This window comes from Ovis canadensis, chromosome 1 (genome assembly GCF_042477335.2).
Source record: "Ovis canadensis isolate MfBH-ARS-UI-01 breed Bighorn chromosome 1, ARS-UI_OviCan_v2, whole genome shotgun sequence".
Taxonomy (NCBI): domain Eukaryota; kingdom Metazoa; phylum Chordata; class Mammalia; order Artiodactyla; family Bovidae; genus Ovis; species Ovis canadensis.
In genome coordinates this window covers 102,046,508-102,069,659 of record NC_091245.1, presented here as the reverse complement: position 1 = coordinate 102,069,659, position 23,152 = coordinate 102,046,508, and the positions used below count along the sequence as shown (strand labels likewise).

The following is a 23,152-nucleotide window of genomic DNA, read 5'->3' as shown; positions in this document are numbered from 1 at the left end:
TCTGGTGGCGTTCCTTGCAGAGAAGAGCTAAGAAAAAACGTGAAGGAACTTCTGAAAGTGCTGAAGCTATGTCTATTCCAGCATCATCGTTTTTAAAAACTGGTGGGATGACTACTGACTACTGACTTTCCAGCTCCCCCGGTTCCCCATGGCACTTTGTTCATCAAACTACTAAGCACTTATACCTCTGAACTGCATTTGTTTGTGTATCTGTCTTTCTCATTTCATTAAGGGCAAAAGAAAGTGAAAGTGTTAGTCGCTCAGTCGTGTCCCCCTCTTTGCGACTCCATGGATTGTAGCCCGCCAGGCTTCTCTGTCCGTGGAATTCTCCAGGCAAGAATTCTGGAGTGGGTGGCAATTTCCTTCTGCAGGGGATCTTCCCCAATCCAGGGATCGGACCGATCTCCTGCACTGCAGGCAGGTTCTTCACCGTCTGAGCCATCAGGGAAGTCCCCATTAAGGGCAAGAGAAGTGTCAATCTCTGCTATCCCTAAGTCCACTACAAAGCCTGACATATGGTAGGAAGGCAGAAAAAAGTTTGATGAATCAATAATTTTAACTAATCTCCCAAAGAATGGGAGACAACCTAGTCAATCACTTTCGCTTTTTAATCAAATCACATTTTAGTGACTTCCCTGCCAGTCTAGTGGCTAAGACTGTGCTCCTAGTGCAGGGGGCCCCAGGTTCAATCCCTGGTCAGGGAAATAGATCCTACATGCCACAACTAAGACCCAGTGCAGCATCCCTCAAAAGAAGAATTACATTTTAAAATGTCTTAGGGATTTCCCTAGTGGTACAGTGATTAAGACTCTGCACTTTCAGTGGAGGGGCTGTGGGCTCATACCCTGGTGGGGTAACTAAGATCCCACATCTGTCATGGTATGGCCAAAAAATAAAAATAAAATTATTTTAATTAAAAATGCCTTGGCTGGAAATTCCCTGACAGTTCAATGGTTAGGACTCTGCACTTCCACTGCAGAGAGCACCAGTTTGTTCCTTGGTCAGGGAACTAAGATCCTGCATGCCTTGGCCTGGCTATAAATAAATAAATGCCTTGGCTTACTTACACATACACTCCAAAGAAAAACTGGAAATTCCAGGTGTCTATTTTGGAGGAAGTGGGGGAAGGAGCAGAGGACCCAGACATGACTACAGAGATGGTAGATGGAGATGCCAAGTGTGTTGGGCTCCAAAATCACTGCAGATGGTGACTGCAGCCATGAAATTAAAAGACGCTTACTCCTTGGAAGAAAAGTTATGACCAACCTAGATAGTATATTCAAAAGCAGAGACATTACTTTGCCGACTAAGGTCCATCTAGTCAAGGCTATGGTTTTTCCAGTGGTCACGTATGGATGTGAGAGTTGGACTGTGAAGAAGGCTGAGTGCCGAAGAATTGATGCTTTTGAACTGTGGTGTTGGAGAAGACTCTTGAGAGTCTCTTGGACTGCAAGGAGATCCAACCAGTCCATTCTGAAGGAGATCAACCCTGGGATTTCTTTAGAAGGAATGATGCTAAAGCTGAAGCTCCAATACTTTGGCCACCTCATGCGCAGAGTTGACTCATTGGAAAAGACTCTAATGCTGGGAGGGATTGGGGGCAGGAGGAGAAGGAGACGACAGAGGATGAGATGGCTGGATGGCATCACGGACTCGATGGACGTGAGTCTGAGTGAACTCCGGGAGTTGGTGATGGACAGGGAGCCCTGGCGTGCTGCGATTCATGGGGTCGCAAAGAGTCGGACACGACTGAGCGACTGAACTGAACTGAACTGAAGTGTGTTGTAGACATTACATAGATATTGATAAAATTTTAATGGATATGTTCAAAAGTTATTGATGACCATTAAAGGTATAGGAGTAAAATCTTTGTATTACTAAGGAAAAAAAAAATCTGTTACTATAATCATAGACAGGAAAAGGAAGAAAAATAAAGCATAGAAAAATCATTAGTGAAAAGTTCAAATATAAACAAAATATGAATGTAAGACATACCAAACTGACAAAAGGTAAAAAATAAAAGGAAAGGAAAAAACAACATATCAGGCAATAGTAATAAAAGAAAGCATGTGTAGCTATATAACTATTGTACCAATAGAAACCAGGGTCTCCTGAATTGCAGATGGATTCTTTACCAGCTGAGCTACATAGAAGTCCAGGTATATACCAATTGTACAAATAGAAATCAACACAAATAGGTGAAGTCAAATCCAAAGTATTTCATAAAAGATAAGATTCAACAACAAAAAATGTTCTGAGTTAATCAGGATAATGCAACTCTAAAGTCAATTTGAACATCGGGAATTATTATAAATTAGTGTTCTTCTAAAATGTATAAGTAGATAAACATTCAGCCCAAACTAAAGGAAGTGAATAGGAAATGAATTAATACTGTCATCACTGTTTCGGGATTCATGATGTCTATACAGGGAGGTTATCTGTCACCATCTCAGCTTTAGTCAGATACTTAACAGATTGTGACCAGTTTTTAATTACACGTTGAAAAGTCCTTGTAGATATTGCAAATACAAAATAGGGTGGTCATAAAAAAATGAGTTAGTAAATAGGTCCTATATGATGGATTTGATTCAACCTGGAGAATGCAGAATTTATACTCTCTTTATACAGATGTCCTGTTAGAACTATGTCAGAAGCTTTTCAATGAAGAGATATGTGAGTTGCAAAAATGATCATGAGATCATGAGAGGTGAAATCTGATAGGATCAGAGTTCAGTAAAACAAGAGCTCCAATATGAAAAAGAGCAAAAACAGTTCATTTACCTATGGGTCAGACACTATTCTAGGCACTTGGAAGGGAACAAAAAAAAAAGCCTGCATTTGTGGAGCTTGCTTTCTATGGGAAGGCAGATAATAAATGTCAGTGTTGAATAATGATGAAACTAGGGTGGATGTGTGTGTGTGTGTTTATATATAAACAGGATATTAAGACTTACAATTGAAAACAGAGCTGAAGGACACCTGGGGAAGAGAGAAAGTGCAAATGCTCCAAGGCAAGAGTGTATTTAAGAACACGACGGCCAGTAGGGACTAGAGCAGAGGGAGAGAAGAGATGAGACCAGAAAGGCAAAGGTAGAAGAAAGGTCGGATTACGTATAGCAGTAAAGATTATTTTAAGGACTCTGAGATAGGAGCTGTAGGAAAGTTTCCGCAGAGGGTCTGTGTTCTAACAGATCACTCTGGTTTCTGCACTGAGAACAGACTATGGGGGAAAGAATAGGATACAGACCAGTTTGGAGACTGGTCTGTATGATCAGGTATGATGGTGGCTTTCTGTAGGGTGGCAACAAGATGTGAAAATAATGACATATGGATGAATTTCGCATATGTCATAAGATATACAACTTAGGGATTTCCCTGGCAGTCCAGTGGTTAAGACTCCATGCTCCCAATGCAAAGGTCATGGGTTTGATCCCTGGGTCAGGAAACTAAGATGTCGCATGCTGCTTGGCCCACCCCCACCTCTCCGAAATTCTAAGATACAAAACTTTTAAAATTTGCCAATGGATTTGATGGAGGATGTAAGGAAAGGGGGTATTAAGGGGTTATTAGAGTTGGTTCTAAGCAACTATTTCTGAAGATGGGCTAGGAGGGGCAGGAACCAGCAATTCAGTTTGGGACATATATTAGGTTTAAGATGCTTATTAGACACCTAAATGGAGATGTCAAGTACGTGGGTAGATATGAGTTTGCAGTTCAGAAAAAAAATCTGGGCTAGAGATAGAAATTTGGATTTTTAGTTGATCATGGGAGAGTTGGACAAATGATACAGGGCCTTTAGAGTGAAGGTGGACTAAAAGAAGGGGCCCTACGATGGAGCCCTGGACTTAATCATACATCTTGAGGCTAGAGAGAAAAGGAGGAACCAGAAGAGGATGGAGAAGGAGCAGCGCGGCAGCACCTTGGTAAGAACCACCAGGAGGAGGCACGTGGTATCCCAGAAGCTAAATGAAGAAAATATTTATTTCTAGGAGTGAGTAATAAACTGTCAGATGCTGCTGACCTGTCAAGTAAGAGGAGGACTGATATATTTAGCAACATGAAGGTCATCAGTGACATTAGAGTTCAAGACAGATTGGGGTCAAAAAGCTATTTGTAAAAATTCATTTCTAGGACAAGTTTTCTAACTTTGATCACTGGATGTTATTAAGGAATTACTAATTTTTAAAGGCATGATAATATTGTTGTATTGTACCTTTAGCTCTTGACCTATATGTTGAAGTGTTTATGCATGAAATGATACGATGTTTGGGATTTTTTTTATTGGGGTGTAGTTGCTTTTGTTTTTTTTGTTTTTTGTTTTTTTTGGTGTAGTTGCTTTTGTCTGGGATTTTAAAAACAGTATTTATTTATTTGGCTGTGCCAGGTCTTAGTTGCAGCATGTGGGATCTAGTGCCCCGACTAGAAACTGAACCCAGGCCCCCTCCACTGAGCAGAGTCTTAGCAATTGGACCACCATGTAAGTCCAGGTGAATCCCTGTGCGGAACTTAACATAAGCCTTTGGAGGTGCAGAGAGAAGGGAAGGGTGGGGTAGAAGGTATAGATGAAACAGATTGGCCTTATTTACAGACAAACATTGAAGCTGGGTGATGTATGCATGTCAATTTACTATATTTTTAGCTTGAAATTTTCCATAATAAAAATTTTTTTAAATTCTTTTTAAAAGAGAGGAAAAATTGGAAACAGCTGATGCATTTAATGAAATTTTAATGGGCCTCCTACATTGGGAGTGCAGTCTTAGCCACCGGACCACCAGGGAAGTCCCCTTGATGAACTTTTAAAAAATAATTTTATAAAAGATACTGATTTGTTTTCGTGTCTTTGAAAAGCTGAAGAATGAACAGTTTAATCTGAAACCTACTTTAACTAGCAACTCTTTGTTTAAAGAATTGAGACTCCAACTGTGGTAAGTAACTTTTTTGACTAGCTGAGATTGACATGTTTAAGAGTAAAACATTAGACTAGGACTTCCAGGTTATATATCCTATAGTTTGATTTTCCTCATTTTTGGAATAGGCCCTACTTGCAAGTGACTATAGATGGCAGGGTACAGCTGTAAGGTAGTAGCTGCTGCTCGCCACTAGAGGGGCCCTCTGACCATCAGAGGGTACCTAGCACACCCAGCAGTTGCCTGGGTAAGCTGAAGAGTGACAAGCTAAGAACAGCAGCAGGATCATTTTTCCCCTAAAATATGTTCAGATTTAATTCTTGTTTGGGAAAAAGTCTTCTTACCCAGTCTAAACGAGGACTGAGCCTCTGACTTAAAATTCAAAACTTTAAGAATCCTCAATTCCTCCTTCGTTCCAGTTACTTGTTCTATTATAAAATTTATTACCATCTCAATTCTCTTCCTTCCTCTCCAGTTGGTATTGCCATCATCCTAAATGCACATTACTTCACACCTCAATTATCCATCTAACTTGTCAACTTTTTCTATCTGCTGTGATAGAACTGTCATCAGATTGGCTTTGGAATTCTTTTATGTCTCACTTATGGACAGAAACATCCTACATTTCCCTCACTGACTGCAGCTTAAAATAAAAATCCCTCAGCTCAGCAGCCAGGGTTTCCAGTGCCTCCACCCATACTCATTCCAATATTCTCCCTCAGATCTCCCACCGTTGCTTTCACCATGGTCTCTTCCTTGCTCTCTGCAACAGGCCATTCTGCTGGGAGTAGAGACAATGCTGCTGTCCTCGACTGCCAAGCACTCGTGCCCGTTCTCATACTTCTAAGGCACTTGTGCTCAAGTGAAACTTTCCCCAACACTTCAGGCCCACAGTAACCTCTAATTTTCCTTCTTAAAAAAAAAAAAAAACATATATATATATATATATATATATTTTTTTTTTTTTTGGATTGCACTGGGTTTTCCCTGCTGTGCATAGGCTTTCTCTAGTTCTAGTGAGTGGGCACAGGCTTACTTGCCCCTTGGCATGTGGAATCTTCACGGAGCAGGGGTCAAACTCACGTTCCTTGCTTTGGCCAGGGGCATTCTTAACCACTGGACCAGCAGGGAAGTCCACTTCTAATTTTCTTCCTTATTTTATGCTCTGTACCTCTCTTTCAGAAATCACATCTCAGGTATTCTTTCTGTGTGCATGTATGTTGTACTCTTCTGGACTCTGTAAACCCTGTAAGATCAATTACTTTTAACCTTCAACTACCCAGTGCATTGACTGTCCTTACTCATTAGCTGCTGCATAACTGTAGAATGATCTTAACAAAGTAGGGAATAGTGGTGTGGAAAGGAACACCATAAGCTCAACCTCACAGAGGTTAGAAACACACATAGCTGAGGAAAGCAGTCTTTATGCTTTTCTAAGAAAACTTGGGGCCAAGTTGAGAGAAGGAAAGGGAGAGAATCTCGGGCCAATAAATCTTAGCTTGCTTTTCACACTCTCCCTCTCCTATCCTCCTAAAGCCAAGCAAAATTTTGAGCTTTGGATCCCCAAATCCCTAGGCAACAGACCGACATTAGTTCCTTTTCTAGCCATTCACAGCTTTTCCTTGTCAAGTTTAAGTTAAGATGGAGGAGGTGGCCAGAAGGTAATGAATGAAATCATTTCTCTCAGCCTGAGTTAGTCCAAATCTGGAGTGAGGAAAACTGGAAAGGATTCATTCATTCCAGGCAATATGAACAAAACAGCCTGGGGTAGAAGGGTGGAGCAGATGGTGTACGAAAAAGAATCAAGAGGAAGCAAGAAGTCTAAATAACTGACAAAAGTTTAATGCATTAAAACCAGATACTTATCGCTTTTATACTGTATTTGCCATTTCCGAACAATACAAAGTAGAGGCAAATAGTGACACTTCATAAAAATGTTGACTCCCCATCCCCGTCCTTAAGACCCAGCCTCCCTCAAATATTCCCTCCCACCCCTGACAGAACTCTGTCCTGAATAAAACACTTAAATACATCATAAATAGTAAATTATGAAAAAAAAATAGCAAGAATTGTTTCTTTCCTTCTTGTAAAAAAGAACATGGCAGCAAAGACAGGCAGCCAGAAGCTGGCTGAGGGTGTCTAATATAGACAGTTACTCGGGGTGTGGACCAAGCTACTATCAAGGCAGGGTGGGGTGGAGGGGGCAGTACAGGGATGAGCATCAGCCAGACTCACCAGGACCCCTTTCCCCTGACACAAGGAGGAGGGTCAGATGGTGAACCCGGGGAGAAGAGGGGTTACCCAGCCCCCATTTCCACGTTCTCTGCGTGAAGAGAGGCGGCAGGGCGCAGGGCACAGCACTGACTGCACTAAGGCAAGAATCTGCTGGCTCCCTATGCATTTCAGAGAACATTCTCTAGCCTCACAGTTACCTGTTCAACAGACAGGTATCCCCGTCTCCTCTGCTCCACTAACAGCAGAACACTGTAGGAAAAGGTGGAAGAGCAAGGAAGACATCTCCTTTGGAGAAGAAATCTAAAATTCATTTGATAAGTCTTCATATTTAGAAAAACAAGCAGAATACATTTCAAATTGCAAAACAGTAATAACGATTATGGCCTGGCAGTGAGTAGGGTTCTGCCTAGGAAGGGTTCTGACCTGTGAGCCCCAAGACTGCACCACTGTTTAACAAAAGGGGTAAAGACTACCCCGTGTCCCACTCTCTCCATTCCTTCAGCCTTAAGAAATTCATTCAGAGAGGAGGAGTTAAAGAGGAGCTGCTTAACACAGCAGTCACCACCTTCTGTTTCTCAAATACCAGGGCTCTTCTGAGGGAGCCCTGTGAATAGGCATCTCTCCAATACTTCTGGAGTTTTGATCTGAAAACTGGTTTGAAATTGTGTGCTATTTTCCTTTTCCTTTTTTAAGGAAACAAAAGGAGAGGGTTGGGAGGTTAAACATCCCCCCAAAAAATCTTTACGAAGATTACAGGCGTCTTCTTCCAGAGAAAGAGTTAAGGTAGGGATAATGTACCAGCCAGTCTGTCCTGAGGAAAGTAAAGAGTCCAGCTCCTGATGAAAGGTAGATGAGGGGGGGAAGAAAATCGCCAAGTCCAGCAATCCCACTTCCAACAGGAAGAAGGGGGATCTGAAACCATTCAGTTGTGGAAGCCAAGGCTGGTGAGCTTAAAACTGGTTTCACCCAACTTGGGAGTGGAGAGGATGCTGCTGTCCTCAACTGTCCCAGCACTAATGCCCGTTCATAAGGAAGGGGAAGGAGAAAAGGCTCTTCTTCTTCGGGGGGAGACGGAGAGCTCTCCTAGCTTCCACTGCACTCCTTTTTTGATGACCAAGAAAAAGAAAACTCAGCATTGCTGGGTCAAGGGCTGACATCTTGGGATCACAGAGGTGGTTGAGTCTCGCTCCAAGTCTTCTGAGGATTTTTGCTCACTGAAAAGGTAAAGGGTATAAAGCTAAGGATGTGGAGTATGAGATAAGGGGACGGCAAAGGAATTCAAGGTAATTTCAACCTAGATGGCAGACCTAAAAAGTTTCCTGCTAGCCCAGTCTCAGCTTCCAAGTACACAGTACCAAAACAAAACAAAAAACAAACAAAACTCCCCCGCAACCCCGCAAAACCAGAAAATTTTAAAGTAAGATTTAGGGGAAGAGGGGTACCCAGTCCCCCTAACCCTGACAACTACTTCCTTGCTCTACTCCATCAGTGATGCTGTTTATACCCTTTCAAAGCAGCCACCTCCCCCACATCCCAGAAACTTACATGGATGAACTCTGACTCTGGAACTTCATGTTTTTCCAAGAGGGTTGAACTAACAGGAGTGGGGAAAAAAAAACGGGCAGAAAGAAGAATTAGTAAATGAGAAAAAGAACTCTCAGGTCAAATCTCAGACTGCTTCTCTGTATTTCACTGGGAATAAACTTAGAATTCAGACAGAAGGGACTAAGGAGTTACTAGATCTGAAAGCACATTCTTTTAATTAACAGTCTCTTGACTACCATAAAATACTTCCTTAACACCCTCCTCTACTACTGCTTTCAACCCTCAGGTGTGGTAGGCACCCAACAATCACTGCTGCCTGATAGTCATGCCATGGTGTCATTTTCTTCTCTTGAGTGTGGGCTGAACTTAGTGACTCTCCTCTAGTGAAGAGAATGCACCATAGGTGATGGAAATCAATTCTGAGATTAGGCTATGTAGCTTCCTCTTGGGCACATGCTCTCCAACTTGTTTGCTCTGAGGAAGTTGTTGCAATGCTGTGAGATGCATTATGGAGAGGACCATGTGAAAAGGAACTGAGGGAATACCACCAGCCAACAGCCAACGAGGAACCCTTAGCCCAAAAGCCTGCAAGAAACTGAATCCAGCCAACAACCACATAAGCTTGGAAGTAGATCCTCCCCCCTGGGCAAGCCTCCAGATGAGACCACACTGCTGGCTAATAGCTTGACTGTAATCTTCTGAGAGACTGAGCCAAGGGCACCTAGCTAAGTCATACCCAGATTCTTAAGCCACATAAAATCTGAGATAACAAAATGTTTTGTTTTTAGCTGCTAAAATTTGGGGTAACTTATCTCACAACAGGTAATACAGGTTTTTGTACCTGGGAATGAAATGCTGCTGTAATAAAATCTAAAATGTAGAAGTGGCTTTGGAAGAGAAAAATGGGCTTTGAGGATAGTTTCAGTGAAAGTTTTAAAAGTGTCCTGAAGAATTCTGGACTGTAAGGGGTTTGCCAGTAAGGGCTTAAAGGGAACTGAGAAAAATCTTATTGGAAATTGAAGGAAAGGGGATCTTTGCAATGTAGTGGAACAAAGTGTAGTGACAATGTCATCTATACTTATGTGGGAAGTAGAATACATGCCTAATGAACTGGGTGAGCTAGCTAAGGAGATCTCTAAACTAAGTGCTGAAGGTGCCACCTGGTTTCTTCTTAATGCTTACAGTAAAATATGAGAGAAGATAAATGATAGGAAGGACTAGAAGACAAAAAGAAGCCAAGGCTGGAAGGTTTTGAAAATTCTGAGCCTCTCTAGATAGCAAATGATGCTAAAATTAAGAAATGGATAGAATCTAAGGCACTGCCAGGAGAATGTGGTCTACAAATGAAGCCACAGGTGTGACTATAAAACAAACATCTGTCAAGAACTCACAATACTATTCAGTCACACGAAACAACATTCAAAAGATTAAGGGTATGTCTCTCAGATCCTCTCAACTTGAACAGGATCTCTAAGAAGCATAGAGCTTATCAAGAAGGTATCTGTGGGTATGGGTTTGGCCTAACAGTAAATCCCAATGAGATTCATAGGAACCCCACGAAATCTCTGAGGGCACTGTAGCAACAGAAACACTGTCCTGCTTGGACTAAAAAAGACAGAAATAGTACACAACGAAGAAACCACCGGATCCTCAAAATTCTGGCAAGTAGGCTGAGAAAATGACTCAGCTGCAAGCACATTCTAGTTTTCATGAAGACTCAAAAGGCAAAACCAAGAGTCCAAAGGTAAAGCCAAAAATCATGAATTATTCTCATGCTTTGAGACATGATAAAAGAAAACTCCAGCATTTGCTGGATTTTAGGCTCTTCTGTGCCTCCTGTTCTCCCTTTTTCATGCAGGAATGTGTTATGAGGTTATCTCTTGTTTGTCTCATCATGGTATGCTGGTGTGTGGGGAGAAGATAGCCTGTCTCTTTTATTAGTTTCACAGGTCTAAAGTGATCCCTACTTCCTGATACATGCTTAGGTACATCCACTCTCACTTGCCTATGCTAAGTGAAGCAGGCTGCCATATTCTGAGTTACCCTCTGGAGAGGCTCAGGTGGCCAAGAACTTAGGGAAGCCCCCAGAAAACAGCCAGCAAGGAACTAAGGCCCTCAGTCCAGCAACTCACCAGAAACTAAATCCTGTCAAAGAGCACATAAATGTGAAGTGAAGCCTCTCAGTTGGGCCTTAAGATGAGCCTAGCCCCGGCCAACGTGTGACTATCATGTCATGAAAACCCTTGAGCCAAGAACCCAGTTACACTGCACCTGGATTTCTGACTCACAGAAACCTTGATACACGTTTGTTGTTTTAAGTCACTAAGTTTTGGGGTAATACATTATGATGCAATAGATGATCAACACACCAAAAACAAAACTAACTCACAATCCACATAATGGATCCTTTTGAAAGACTGACTATTCACTGCCTTCAGTGCCTAGGAATCCTCCCAGCCTTAAATCCTAAGCTAAGAATTCTCACTTAGGTCATCAGGAAATGAAGCACTGAGTAAGATATTCTGACTGAGTACCAGAAGTTTGTACATAAGGGTTTCCCACCACCCCCTAAAAATACAGAGATGTTGATACACTTTTCCAAATCACTAAAGATGAGCTCTTAGGAAGACGAACGTGCAAAAATATAGTGAAGAACAAAAGACAATAACATCTGGGGAAGAAAAAAAAACAAACCAACAGAATTACGGAAGTTCTCAAAGACCTGAAGAGAGAGATGAGAAGATTACATGGAGAAAGAGGCCAAGGAACCAACCTTGTAGTTAGCGTTTGCAAAGTCTCTCCAACTACAGGTGAGAAATAGGGGTCAGGAATAGTCGAGACCTCACTGATTTTCTCCAGAGGTGGAGTCTGAGGTAAAACATCAGGACGACCCAAGTGGACGCCTGGAAAAAAGAAAGAGGAAGAAAATCAATAAATCAAAAAGAAGAGAAAATGGGGTGGGGGAAATAAAGGAAAAAATATGTAGCAAGTTGGCTTTTCGTGAACAGGAATGGGGACAGAGGTCCTAAGCAGAAAGAGATGAGGGCCCAGAAGGGAGGGAGGGAGCACCCACACACGGGGACTCCAACCCGGGCGCTGACCTGGCTCCACTTCCGCCTTTGTTGTCACTTGTGCCTTGTGCTCCCCAGAGACCGGTGGCTGGAAACTTATGCAGGAGTTGCCGCTGGGGCCTGCTCGCCGAGAGAAAGATGAGCCAGACCGAAACTTTTTGGAAGGAGAGGACTTCACTTCAAAAGGGAAAGAGAAAGCCTACTTAGCACCTACCTCAGAAATAGTCACCAAGACATAAATACAACTTGCTAGTGTCCCCAACAAAAACCCAAGGTTGTCCTTCTGCAAAGCAGGAAAAATGGTTAATGTCAACAAAGATGGGCTCTATGAACTGCTTATCAGAGGAGGGGCATCTCAGTTCATGTCACTTTGGAAAAGAAAGCAGAGAACCCAGAGGAAAGGGGATGCGTACTTCTCCCCTCCTACAACCTTGATGGCTTTGTGTCCACCGGATGACATGTCTCCTAATCCGTAACTCCTTTTTAATAGTAGCCTTCAGTCAAACCAGACACTCTGTATCTTTGTAGAACTTGACACACATAGCACCATGACGATACTTTACACTTGTTTACATGTCACTTTAAAAAGACTCTGAAAAGATTATTCTATGTTTGTTAAGACTGGCACGCATAGGTCCTCTTTGCCTCACTGAGGGACCACTAATGGCTATGATGAGGAGATGGAGATAGGAAGGAGCTGGAATCTGCCAGTGGCAGTAGCATGGAAGGTTTGGAAAGAACACTGGCACTCCCCAACTCCCTCCCCTAGGCTGAGACTCCAGCAAAAAGGTAAAACCCACAAACGAAATAAGAGAAGAGGAAACTGAGGGGGCAAATCAGAAGTGAGAGAGACAGAAAGAGGAGAGCCTCTAGCTGACTAATACCTGCTAAGCAGACATGAGTAAATGCTTCTCCAAACTTCTGATCCTAATCTGAGAACTCCACGGCCTTGGGGACACAGTAATATTCTTGCCTATCCCTGTTCACAGAAGTCTGGCTTTGCCTACCTCAGCCTGTGGCACGGATCCTACACCCACAATTAAGTATTTTTACAATCCCACTAGTTTCTCAGAAATGCCCCTCACCTCCACGACACACGTAGGGATTGCCAGGGGAGAAAGTAGCAACTTGGTAATGACTAGGGCAGAGTGACAGACATAAGGATGGGCAGCAGCTCTCAGGGGATGTGGGTAGAGGAAGAGAAGTCTCTGGCTTTGGCAGCTCCATGACAGGGGAGTCCTGCCCCCACCTCCTGAAGTAAGAGAGCCACTGGAGGGTCATCTGGCAGAAGCCACTTACAGGGGATCTTCTTAAAAACTGTAGTGCACATGAAACGCTGGAACCGTTCAGCGTAGAAGCTGGGGCGATGCACTGATACGGTGTCCTGCAGAGGAAACAAGATGGCTGGAGTTAGAGAAGGGGAGGCCCAGCAAGAGAATCTCTAGTCCAAGGGCCATTTTTCCCCTAGGCTGAGACCCTAGCAAAAAGGTAAAACTCACAAATGAAATAAGAGGAAACTGAGGGGGCAAATCAGAAGTGAGAGAGACAGAAAGAGGAGCGCCTCAAGTTGACTGCTACTCACCCCATCATGTACCAGAGCTTTCCAAGAATGCTCCAACTTCTTAATAAACCTGTCCAGAAAAATGTATACATCATGAATTCACATTAAATGAGTGACCTTACAGATTGTATTTTACAGACCTGAGCAATCATAGTGGAAAACCTTGAAAAGACAGAAGCCAGGGAAGCACTCCCACTGTTACGCTGCAGTTTTCAAAGGACAGACAGGGTAGTGCTTATTCAGCATGGAGATCAAAGATGTTTTTAGAGTAAGTCAACACTCCTCTCACTGGAAAAGGATATTTAATACATCCTGGCAAGTCAGGGACAAGAATATTTATTGTAAAAGGGGAACTGTAGAGACAGACAGGCAAGCCTGGAGGGAGGTCAAATATTGTCCAGTCCTCACTAGGGTCTGAAATCTTACAGGAGGAAAACTGGGGTCTAACATTTCCAGCTCTTCCCTCACTACCATCCACTGCTTTGGTCCCACAGGCTAATACTTTTCACAGAACAGTGATCCCTTTGTTTTTCTTCCATGGAAAAGAGGAATGTGTTTCCAATTGTATCCCAACATGGAGTATGACTCATCTCACAGGTTTTCCACAAAGAGCCAGCAGGATGGTGTATTCCACCCTGCTGCTTCTGAGGACTGACTCAGCTTTCCACAAAGGTGTATGCTATGTTTGTGAGATGGTAGGTACCGAAGTCAAGAGACAGGCATAACCAAAGAAATAAGTCACCATTTGAAACTCAGTGAGGCAAGCAGCCAGACTGCAACTTATTGTTCTTGCTTCAGGAAGAATCTGGTGACAAATCCATCTAAAAGAGCAAGGTGAGTAAGTCTACATCCACTCTGAGCCTGGGATTGATGTTTCTCACCTGTAAGACTGTAGAATGTCAATGATCCCGATATAAAGCAGCAGCCTTTCCCCTTTACTATTCCGGGCCGGGATGCCACCCATACTGGGGAAGACAAGAGGGAAAGAGTAACAATATCTTCTGGCTAGCAGGCAGGAGCTTCTGCTAAATTCAAACCCAATCAAGAGCTATAACTGAGACCTAAACACAACTGTCCCATTTTCCATAAACGGGACAAGTGAGAGCCTTTACCCAACCCCAACCACTTTGGAGTATATACAACTTCTTGCTCTCCAAATTTCACTTGCCTGCCTCTCCCACCCCAATTTCACCAATAAGAATCTAAAATTCACCTCCTACTCAGCAATTTCAGGACTACTCTCCCAATTAACTCTAAACTTTCTTAGTACTCTCTCTTTTTTTGCCCTGCCATGTGTCTTGTGGGATTTTAGTTCCCTGATCAGAAATCAAATCCAGGCCCTCAACAGTGAAAGCAGAGGCCTAACCACTGAACCACCGGCAAATTCCTCCCTAGTACTTTATGTCCACTAAGACACTCTTCTTGAGAATCATGATAAAGAATACTTTAAATGAAACAACCCAAAAGACATGTGATACTTCAGTAACTACACTTCTTTGGCCCACGAATGTAACAAAGATGCCTTCCATTAAAAACTGAAAGTCACTTAGTCCTGTCTGACTCTGTGACCCCACGAACTGCAGCCTACCAGGCTTCTCTCTCCATGGAATTCTCAAGGCCAGAATACTGGAGTGGGTAGCCTTTCCCTTCTCTAGGCGATCTTCCCAATCCAGGGATCGAAACCAGATTTCCCGCATTGCAGGCGGATTCTTTACCAACTGAGCCACTAGGGAAGCCCCAGAATACTGGAGTGGGTAGCCTACCCCTCTCCAGGGGGTCTTCCCAACCCAGGAATCAAACCGGGGCCTCCTGCATTGTAGGCAGATTCTTCACCAGCTGAGCTAGTTCTTGAGAATCATGATGAAGAATACTTTAAAATGAAACCACCTGAAAGACATCCGATACTTCAGTACTACTTCTTTGATCCATGAATGTAACAAAGACACCTTCCATAAAAAAAAGTCTGTAAGAAATTCTTTTTGATGAAGTTCTTACAGTTTGCAGGTATGTATCTAAGACTCTGAGCTCCTTCCAAGTTTACAAATCCCAAATTTAAGAATCTTCCTTTCCTTCTACATTCTTAGGAACGCTCACTCTATAGTTCTGCAAGTATTAATGTTGACTTCACTGCTGAATAAAGGCTACTCCTTCTCAGAAGCTATGTACCCCTCTCCAGGAAAAAATGCTTTGAGCCTACACACTCCTTCCTGGTGCCCGAGTCCACTCACTGGTCATCGGTCTCCATGGTGCCACCTCGTCGAGCCTCGCCCTGGATAGATTCCATGGCTGTGGAATAGAGCGCCTTTTGGGGGGCTGGTCTGCGAGTGTCAGCTGAATACTGTGTTTCGCTGCCTAAAGGCTCTCGTTGTGCATGATCTATGTTATGGATTGACACCAGGAGGCTATAGTCCATTATCTTGAAGCTCTGCAGCACCTAATGGAAGGAAAAAACGTGATCTGAGCCTTGGGAGGTATGAGAATCTTTTTTCAGGATCTTACAGCTTTCCTGGTCTAACTACTGGAGTCACCCTCCAGAGCTAAGCACAGGATTATCCTTTGCTCCTCCCACTCCTTGGAGAACAGTACATTGACCTTCTCTGCTCTCCCATCACTGATACTCCTTCAGCTTTCCTGCACCAGAGTAAATACAAATTAGACCACAGCCTAGCCCACAAGACCTTCTTTGTTTGTTCTTTCCTTGTGTCTTTTCATGAAAAGAACATTATATACTCAGTGAAAGAAGAAATATGTATCTGAGTTCAAAAAAAATCCACAGGAGGGTCAGGTAGAAGCATACTCTGTGACAGTGCAGATCTGTGGCAGGACCTTATATGGCCAGCTTCAACTCGGTTTAATATCTGCTGAAGCCTCAACATCTGTAGGTAGGCTCTGTGCCTGCTTCTGTGGATACAGACACTTAAGAGACCATCTGTCCTCATGGATATCATAATTTAGGAAGGGAAATAAACATAAATACAATACAGTCTAGTATGTGTAATAATGGAAGTGCACACATGGTTGAGGAATACTATAGAGGAGGTCAGGAGGTATATAAACAGGTTTATGAGGGATACATTAGAAAGAAAATAAGTGCATGTAAACAAAGGAAGGAAAGAATAATGCAATAAGGCCAAGGCCTGGAGGCATGAAACAGCAGGCCACGAGCAGATGGCTATCATCTGGTGGTGGTGTTTAGTCACCAAGTCATGTCCGACTCTGTGACCCCATGGACTGCAGCACGCCAGTCTTCCCTGTCCTTAATTATCTCCTGGAATTTGCTCAAATTCACATCCATTGAGTCTGGTGAGGCAAAGTGTAGGTGTCTGGCATATAAGAAAGGATGGGAGGGGCAGGACAATGCCAGGCCTGATGAGCCATATTAAAAAGTGTGCACCGTCTTTCCAGTTCTCAACCTGGTATACTTCCACCAGTTCCAGTAGCTCACTTTGGTGGTACAGCTCACCCAAGGCTGTTTTGATAGGTGGGTAAAGGATAAAGAGAATACAGGACTGATTCTTATGTGTAATTTATAAAACCTCTCTGCTCCACTAAGTCTCCAGTCCTCACAACCAAGAAAGTCAAACTAAAATGGGCATTATCCTGGAGGAAGAGGCAGAGTAAGCGTAGGAAAGCAAGGATGATAACACTATGGACTGAGCAGATGACGATTCTGCAAAAGCAGCTTGCAAAAAAAAAAAAAAGGATGTGGAAAACAAGAGAAAGATGTCACAAAACCCAAAAGATGTTAAGAAAGTGGAAACAATCAACTGTCGAACACCGCAGAAAACTCAAGGAAGGACTAAGAAGTAGTCTACTTAGCGTCCCAGTGGTCACTGGAGAGAGCAAGTCAACTGGAAGCAGTGCGAGCAAAAGCCAGGACGTAGAGGCAGGAATGCAGGCAAGAGACGAGAAAGGCCAAGGTGAAAGGAAGGCTTCATTACATGAAGACACTGAAAAAAACTCTCCTAAACTTTAAGTTGATGATGGGGGGAAGACGAAGGGATGCTACAGAAGTTGAGGTAGCTTCTTGAGAAACAAGGCTAGGGGGATGGGAGTTACAAAATTGTTTGAAGAGAGTACCAATCACTTGGCATCTCTTGAGAGAAACAGGAAATGCATTAATGAGCAATACTGATGGCCCAAGTGGAACTGGATATCATAAAACTATAGAGGAACTTCCCTGATGGTCCAGCGGCTACCACTCCATGCTCCCAATGCAGGGGGCTTGGGTCTGATCCCTGGGCAGGGAAGGAGATCCACATGCCACAATTAAAGACCTTGCATGCAACAAAGATCGAAGATCTAGCATGCTGTAACTAAGACCTGGTACAGCCAAATATGTAATTTTTTTTAATGGTATTAAAGAATCTGTAGAGATGCCAGTATACATAGCTGTGTGATTTTTTTCTAGCAGCACTCAGCTTCCAAGGTATAAATTTGAATTGGCAGGCAGGATCAAAATGTGAGCACTGATGGTATTGGTATGGAAACAAGGAGAATGTATGATTATGAGGCCCAGGACAGGTAGAGAGAAAAAAACAGACAGGGAGGGGAGTTAGACTAACAGAGAGAAAGTAAAAACATAAAGGCATAAATGATCTAATGTAAAAGATACTGTAAATGAAGTCTGACACATACGTTATATAGAGTCCCATCTCTTATAGATTAAATGCCTTAGAACCACCAAACTGTTTTAGTCACTGAGATTTCTGGTACCTGAGAGAGAAGGAAATGTGACAAACTCACCAAACAGTCACGCTGCAGGGTCTTGCATAGAGCATTGTACATATCAGCATCCAAAAAGAGACCATCAGGGATGTCTTGTAAGAAGTCCAGATCTTTAAGGGTAGGGAGAGGTTTCTCTCGCTCTTTTTGGGACGCTCGCCTTTTATATGTTGAGCCCTTGAGGTCATACTTGATATGCATCTTGACTGACCGTGGTAAGAGATTGTTCATCACGACAATTCGAATATTCTTACCACCTGCCTGCACACAGTACAGTCCATAGAACTTAGGCAGCAAAGTCCGAGGGTTCTGGTTGAGGTTCTGAGGGCAAGAAAGTAAAAAAGGAGTAGAAGAGCAAGTCAGCTGATTTTCAATGAAACTCAAGGATAAAGCCTGCTACCCACTTTCCTCTGCTCATGGGATTTCAGATACAATCTGCCTGCCCAGAAGCTCATATTGTAATTGTTTTAAAATTTCCCGATGTACCTATCTTAATAATGGGATCACTACCAAGCCAAGTAGCAGATCCTCCAATATACTAAGCAGTCAGGATACTACAAATATGATGAATATATTCCTTTAGAGAGGTTTAAGGGAAGACAGCACTGAAAAAGTCTTAAGCCTTAGCCTTCTTTATAGTATATTTTTGTTGAGTATGATGGGAGGCAAAGGAGAGTTCCCTAACTTCTCCAGCACCTCCAAGAGGTATCAGTAAGAATGAATATAGTACTATCAAGAGAAGTAACCAACCTCATTCCCTGATTTAGGAGCTGGACTAAGAATGGAAAGCAAAATCATCATTGAATAAAAACAAAAATAAAACAAATGGGATCTAATTAAACTTAGAAGCTTTTGCACAGCAAAGGAAAACATCAACAAAATAAAAGGAAATCCCCAGAATGGGAGAAAATATTTGCAAATGAAGCAACCAACAAGCAAGCAATCTCTGAAATGTACAAACAGCTCAAGCAGGTCAATAACAACAACAAAATACAACCCAATCAAAAAATGGGTGGAAGATCTAATCAGACATTTCTCCAAAGAAGACAGATGGCCAAGAGGCACATGAAAAGATGCTCAACATCACTAATTATTAGAGAAATGCAAATCAAAAAAACTACAGTGACGTATCACCTCACACAGTTCAAAATGGGCATCATCAAAAAATCTACAAATAGTGACAGAGAGGGTGTGGAGAAAAAGAAACCTTCCTACGTTGTTGGTGGGATTGTAAACTGGTACAGCTACTAATGGAGTATAGTATGGAGGTTCCTTAAAAAACTAGAGTTACCATATAATCCAGCCGTTATCAATCCTGGGCATATATCCAGAGAAAATCATAATTTGAAAGGATATACATACCCCAGTGTTCACTGCAGCACTATTTACAATAGCCGTGACATGGAAGCAACTTGTATGTCCACCGACAGGAATGGGTGAAGATATAGCACGTATGTGCAATGGGCTGCTCTGTGTGCACGCTCAGCGGTGTCCAACTCTTTGCAACCCCATGGACTACAGCCTGCCAGGCTCCTCTGTCCATGGAATTTTCCAGGCAAGAATACTGCAGTGGGATGCTATTTCCTACTCCAGGGGGTCTTCCCAACCCAGGGATCAAACCCACATCTCCTGCATCTCCTGCATCGGCAGGAGGATTCTTTTACCACCTGCGCCACCTGGGAAGCCCCACAATGAACAATTACTCAGCCATTGAAAAAAAAAGAATGAAATAATGCCATTTGCAGTGACACAGATGGACCTAGACTGTCATACTGAGTGAAGTCAGTCAGAGAAAGACTAATATATACCACTTTTAAGTGGAATATAAAGAAATGGTAAAAATGAACATGTTTCAAAATAGAAGTTGAGTCATTGATGTAGAAAACAAACTTGTGGTTACCAGAGGGAAAGGGAAGGGCATAAATTGGGAGACTGAAATTGGCATATACACACTACTGTAAATAGAATAGATAATTAATAAGAACATACTGAATAGAACAGGGAACTCTGCTCAATACCCTGTAATGACCTATACATGGGAATAGAACCAAAAAAAAAGTAGACATTATGTGTATGTATAACTGACTCACTTTGCTGTACGTCAGAAACTAACAAAACATTGTAAATCAACTATACTCTAAATAAATATATAAACATCACTGAATTTTGTCTTTGGGTAGGAAGATCTAAGCTAGGTTATACTTAAAATAGGACAGATAAACAAAACCCCCTTTAGCCATAGACAGACAAAAGAGATGGGACCAAAAGCACAAAGATGAACTACATCCCTAAGACCGAAGTGTTAACATTGCTTTCCCCCTGATGTCAGCCTGCCCAGCCTTGTCCAGGAGTGGAGTGGGCAGCTCGAGCAGTTGGTGCTCCTTGTCCTCTCACCATGTAGTATCCTGGAAGCAGCTTCTGTAGAAACTCTGCCTCTTTGTGCTGGACTGTTTTTATGATGAATTCGTCATCGCTGGACACGTAGAAGAGGGAACCACTAGCCCCAGAGTTGCAGAGTTCGATCAGCGGTTCATTGCAGAGGGAGTACTAGGGCCCAAAGAAAAGAGAGCAAGAGGTTCAGAGATACCAGGGCTTCCCCTATCAGAAATCAACTACAGGTACAATTCTATTCTAAAACAAAAAAATAAGAGCAAGAATGTGAAGAGGTCTTCCTTTGGAAGTACTCCTCTGATACTGGAGTCCCAGAGTCCTGAGGTCCGGAAGCTTACCAAATAATCATCAGGCCGGATACCAAATAACTCCCGAAAGTATCGGAAGGCAACAGGTGCGTAGGTCTTGAATCGAAAGTCATTGTAGTGATGAGCAGGGGTCAGGTTGCTCCCTTCACTGTGGTGTTAAAAAGAAGGAGTCATAACTTACCAGTCCCTGTAATTTAGGGAGTCCACAACCCTGGGAAGACACTCAGTCACCCAGAGGCAAGTCAATACATCCCTCCTGAGAGAACCAAAGGAACTGGATGAGTCAGTTACGTAATGGGACACAGGTGCAACACAGGGATTAAGACATGAAGCAGGGGATCATATGCCCCCTATCCAATGCCCTGAAGTGCTTTTCAGGGCTTAGTCCACAGGCCAGAGGCTCACAGAAGCATCCAAAGGATAGCATCTGCTGTCCAAATTCTCCAGTCCCACGTCACACTGATTAATATCAGGCTAAGGATTGGATGCATGCCTAAATTAGGTATGAATTTCTAAAATGTCCTAATGTTGATATAAAAAAGTCACATTTCCCAGGACATTCTTCTGAACATTAAGTAACCACTGTACCTCGGGAAGAAGATACTCTCCACCACGTAGAAGTCTTGCATGAGGACATCTCGCTCTGGTTTGGTACTCAGGCTTCCTACAGTGTGAGTAATGCCTAACTGGATGGCACCTTTTAAGGCTGATGAGGTTGTCTGAAACAAGAGGAAAGTTTCTAGTATTAAATCTGATTACAGCAGTAAAAACTCAGGAGAGAAGAACCAGAAGAAACAATGGAAAGCAAATGCCCTTCCAGTGGTTCATTCTAAACTGGGGCAATCCAGTTTCCCCATCTTCATGGCTCCACATGGCAGTGAAGCCTGAAAAGACTGGAGAGGCATGACGATACAGAGTAGCAAAGGCGTGACTATGGGAGCCAGCCTTCACTAGGCAAAGTGTTCCTCCAACCCACATCCACATCTGGAATATACACTGAAATGAGAGAACAATCTCAGGTCTCACTCCAAAGGTTCCTGCCCCCAGAGCATACAAAGTCCTCCAAATATTTTATTCATCAGATATAGAATATTAACTAAAATTAAATGATATTCTGACTGACTGAAGCTCAGTCCTCTAAGACCAGGCTTGAGTGATGTCCCAAGGCCAACAGAGTGGCAAAAAAAGGCTACTAAAAAGCCTGAAAGATTACAATTATTTCTGAGAGAAGTATTTAGCTTTACTAAATACTCATGTGTGTGCTTACTCCCTCATTTGTGTTCGACTCTTCGTGACCCCATGTACTGCAGCCCTCCAGGCTCCTATGTCCATGGGGATTCTCCAGGCAAGAATAATGGAGTACGCTGCCATGCCCTCCTCCAGGGGATCTTCCTAACCCAGGGACTGAACCCAGGTCTCCTGCATTGCAGGTGGATTCTTTACCATCTGAGCCACCAGGGAAGCCCATTATCATATTATGGTCAAAATACAAATATAAGAGCTCCATTCTTGCAATTAGGATTCCAATGTCATGAGGAAATGTCATATTAACTAGATCTGTGCTATCTAATACAGTAGTTAGTAGCCACACTCGGCTATTTAATTCTAAGTTAATTAAAATTTAATTTAAAAATCACTTCTTCAGTTTTACTAGACACATTCAGGTATGATTAGTGGCTACCACACTGGATAACACAGGTATAGCACATTTCCATCACCATAGAAAGTTCTATTGGATAGTTTTGTTCTAAGCAATTTCCCTTATCCCCAACCCTTACCAAGTATTACTTGCCTTTCTACTTAGTCCTCATGGGGCATTAAAATTATAATTAATTTTTTAAGTGCTTGCCTTTCTTAGACTAGAAACTCAGCTTGTCGTCTCAGTTTTCAGCACATAAAATGAGCTCAATAAATGTCTGTTGAATTGATCTGATCTGGGCAGTCAGATCCCTGACAGAGAATGCATGAGTATACCTCTCTCACTTCGGACAATGTGGTAAGACAGAAAACAGACACAAGAAAACTGACGTGGGCCAGACAAGGTACAGGTGCCATACGGGGGTTTAACATTCTACTACAGGAAACCTAAGCATCTCCAATTAGTCCAGAACTGAAGAACTGGATCGCCCCATGATGCTCCTCTTCTGCTTTCCCTTCACCAGTTCAATTTCCTCTTCTTGGTTATTACTACTATCTTTTCAATCCATTTCATATCTCTAGCTCAAAATCAGATGCTCTAGGCCCTATCCACCAACTGAAACTATAATCTTAACAAAACCCAAGAGCTTCCCTGACGGCTCAGTGATAAACAGTCTGCCTGCCAATGAAGGGGACACAGGTTTGATCCCTGGTCCAGGAGGATCCCACATGCCATGGAGTGGCTGAGCCTGTGTGCCAAACTATTGAGCC

General features: G+C 42.8%; 1 protein-coding gene across 4 annotated transcripts in view; it reads right to left on the bottom strand.

The window, feature by feature from the left end:
- Positions 1 to 6,727: 6,727 nt before the first annotated feature.
- PIP5K1A (phosphatidylinositol-4-phosphate 5-kinase type 1 alpha) overlaps positions 6,728 to 23,152 on the bottom strand; it is a 39,803-nt gene continuing 23,378 nt past the window's right edge. For all 4 annotated transcript variants that reach the window (XM_069542025.1, XM_069542040.1, XM_069542035.1 and 1 more), the window contains 12 exons: positions 21,332 to 21,462; positions 20,774 to 20,891; positions 20,439 to 20,591; positions 18,066 to 18,365; positions 15,548 to 15,753; positions 14,201 to 14,284; positions 13,341 to 13,389; positions 13,058 to 13,142; positions 11,789 to 11,935; positions 11,461 to 11,590; positions 8,688 to 8,736; positions 6,728 to 8,356 (listed from right to left, as the gene is read on the bottom strand). In XM_069542025.1, the coding sequence (XP_069398126.1) occupies positions 8,354 to 8,356; positions 8,688 to 8,736; positions 11,461 to 11,590; positions 11,789 to 11,935; positions 13,058 to 13,142; positions 13,341 to 13,389; positions 14,201 to 14,284; positions 15,548 to 15,753; positions 18,066 to 18,365; positions 20,439 to 20,591; positions 20,774 to 20,891; positions 21,332 to 21,462 (1,455 nt within the window). In that variant the 3' untranslated portion in view covers positions 6,728 to 8,353. The remainder of the gene's footprint in view (positions 8,357 to 8,687; positions 8,737 to 11,460; positions 11,591 to 11,788; positions 11,936 to 13,057; positions 13,143 to 13,340; positions 13,390 to 14,200; positions 14,285 to 15,547; positions 15,754 to 18,065; positions 18,366 to 20,438; positions 20,592 to 20,773; positions 20,892 to 21,331; positions 21,463 to 23,152) is intronic.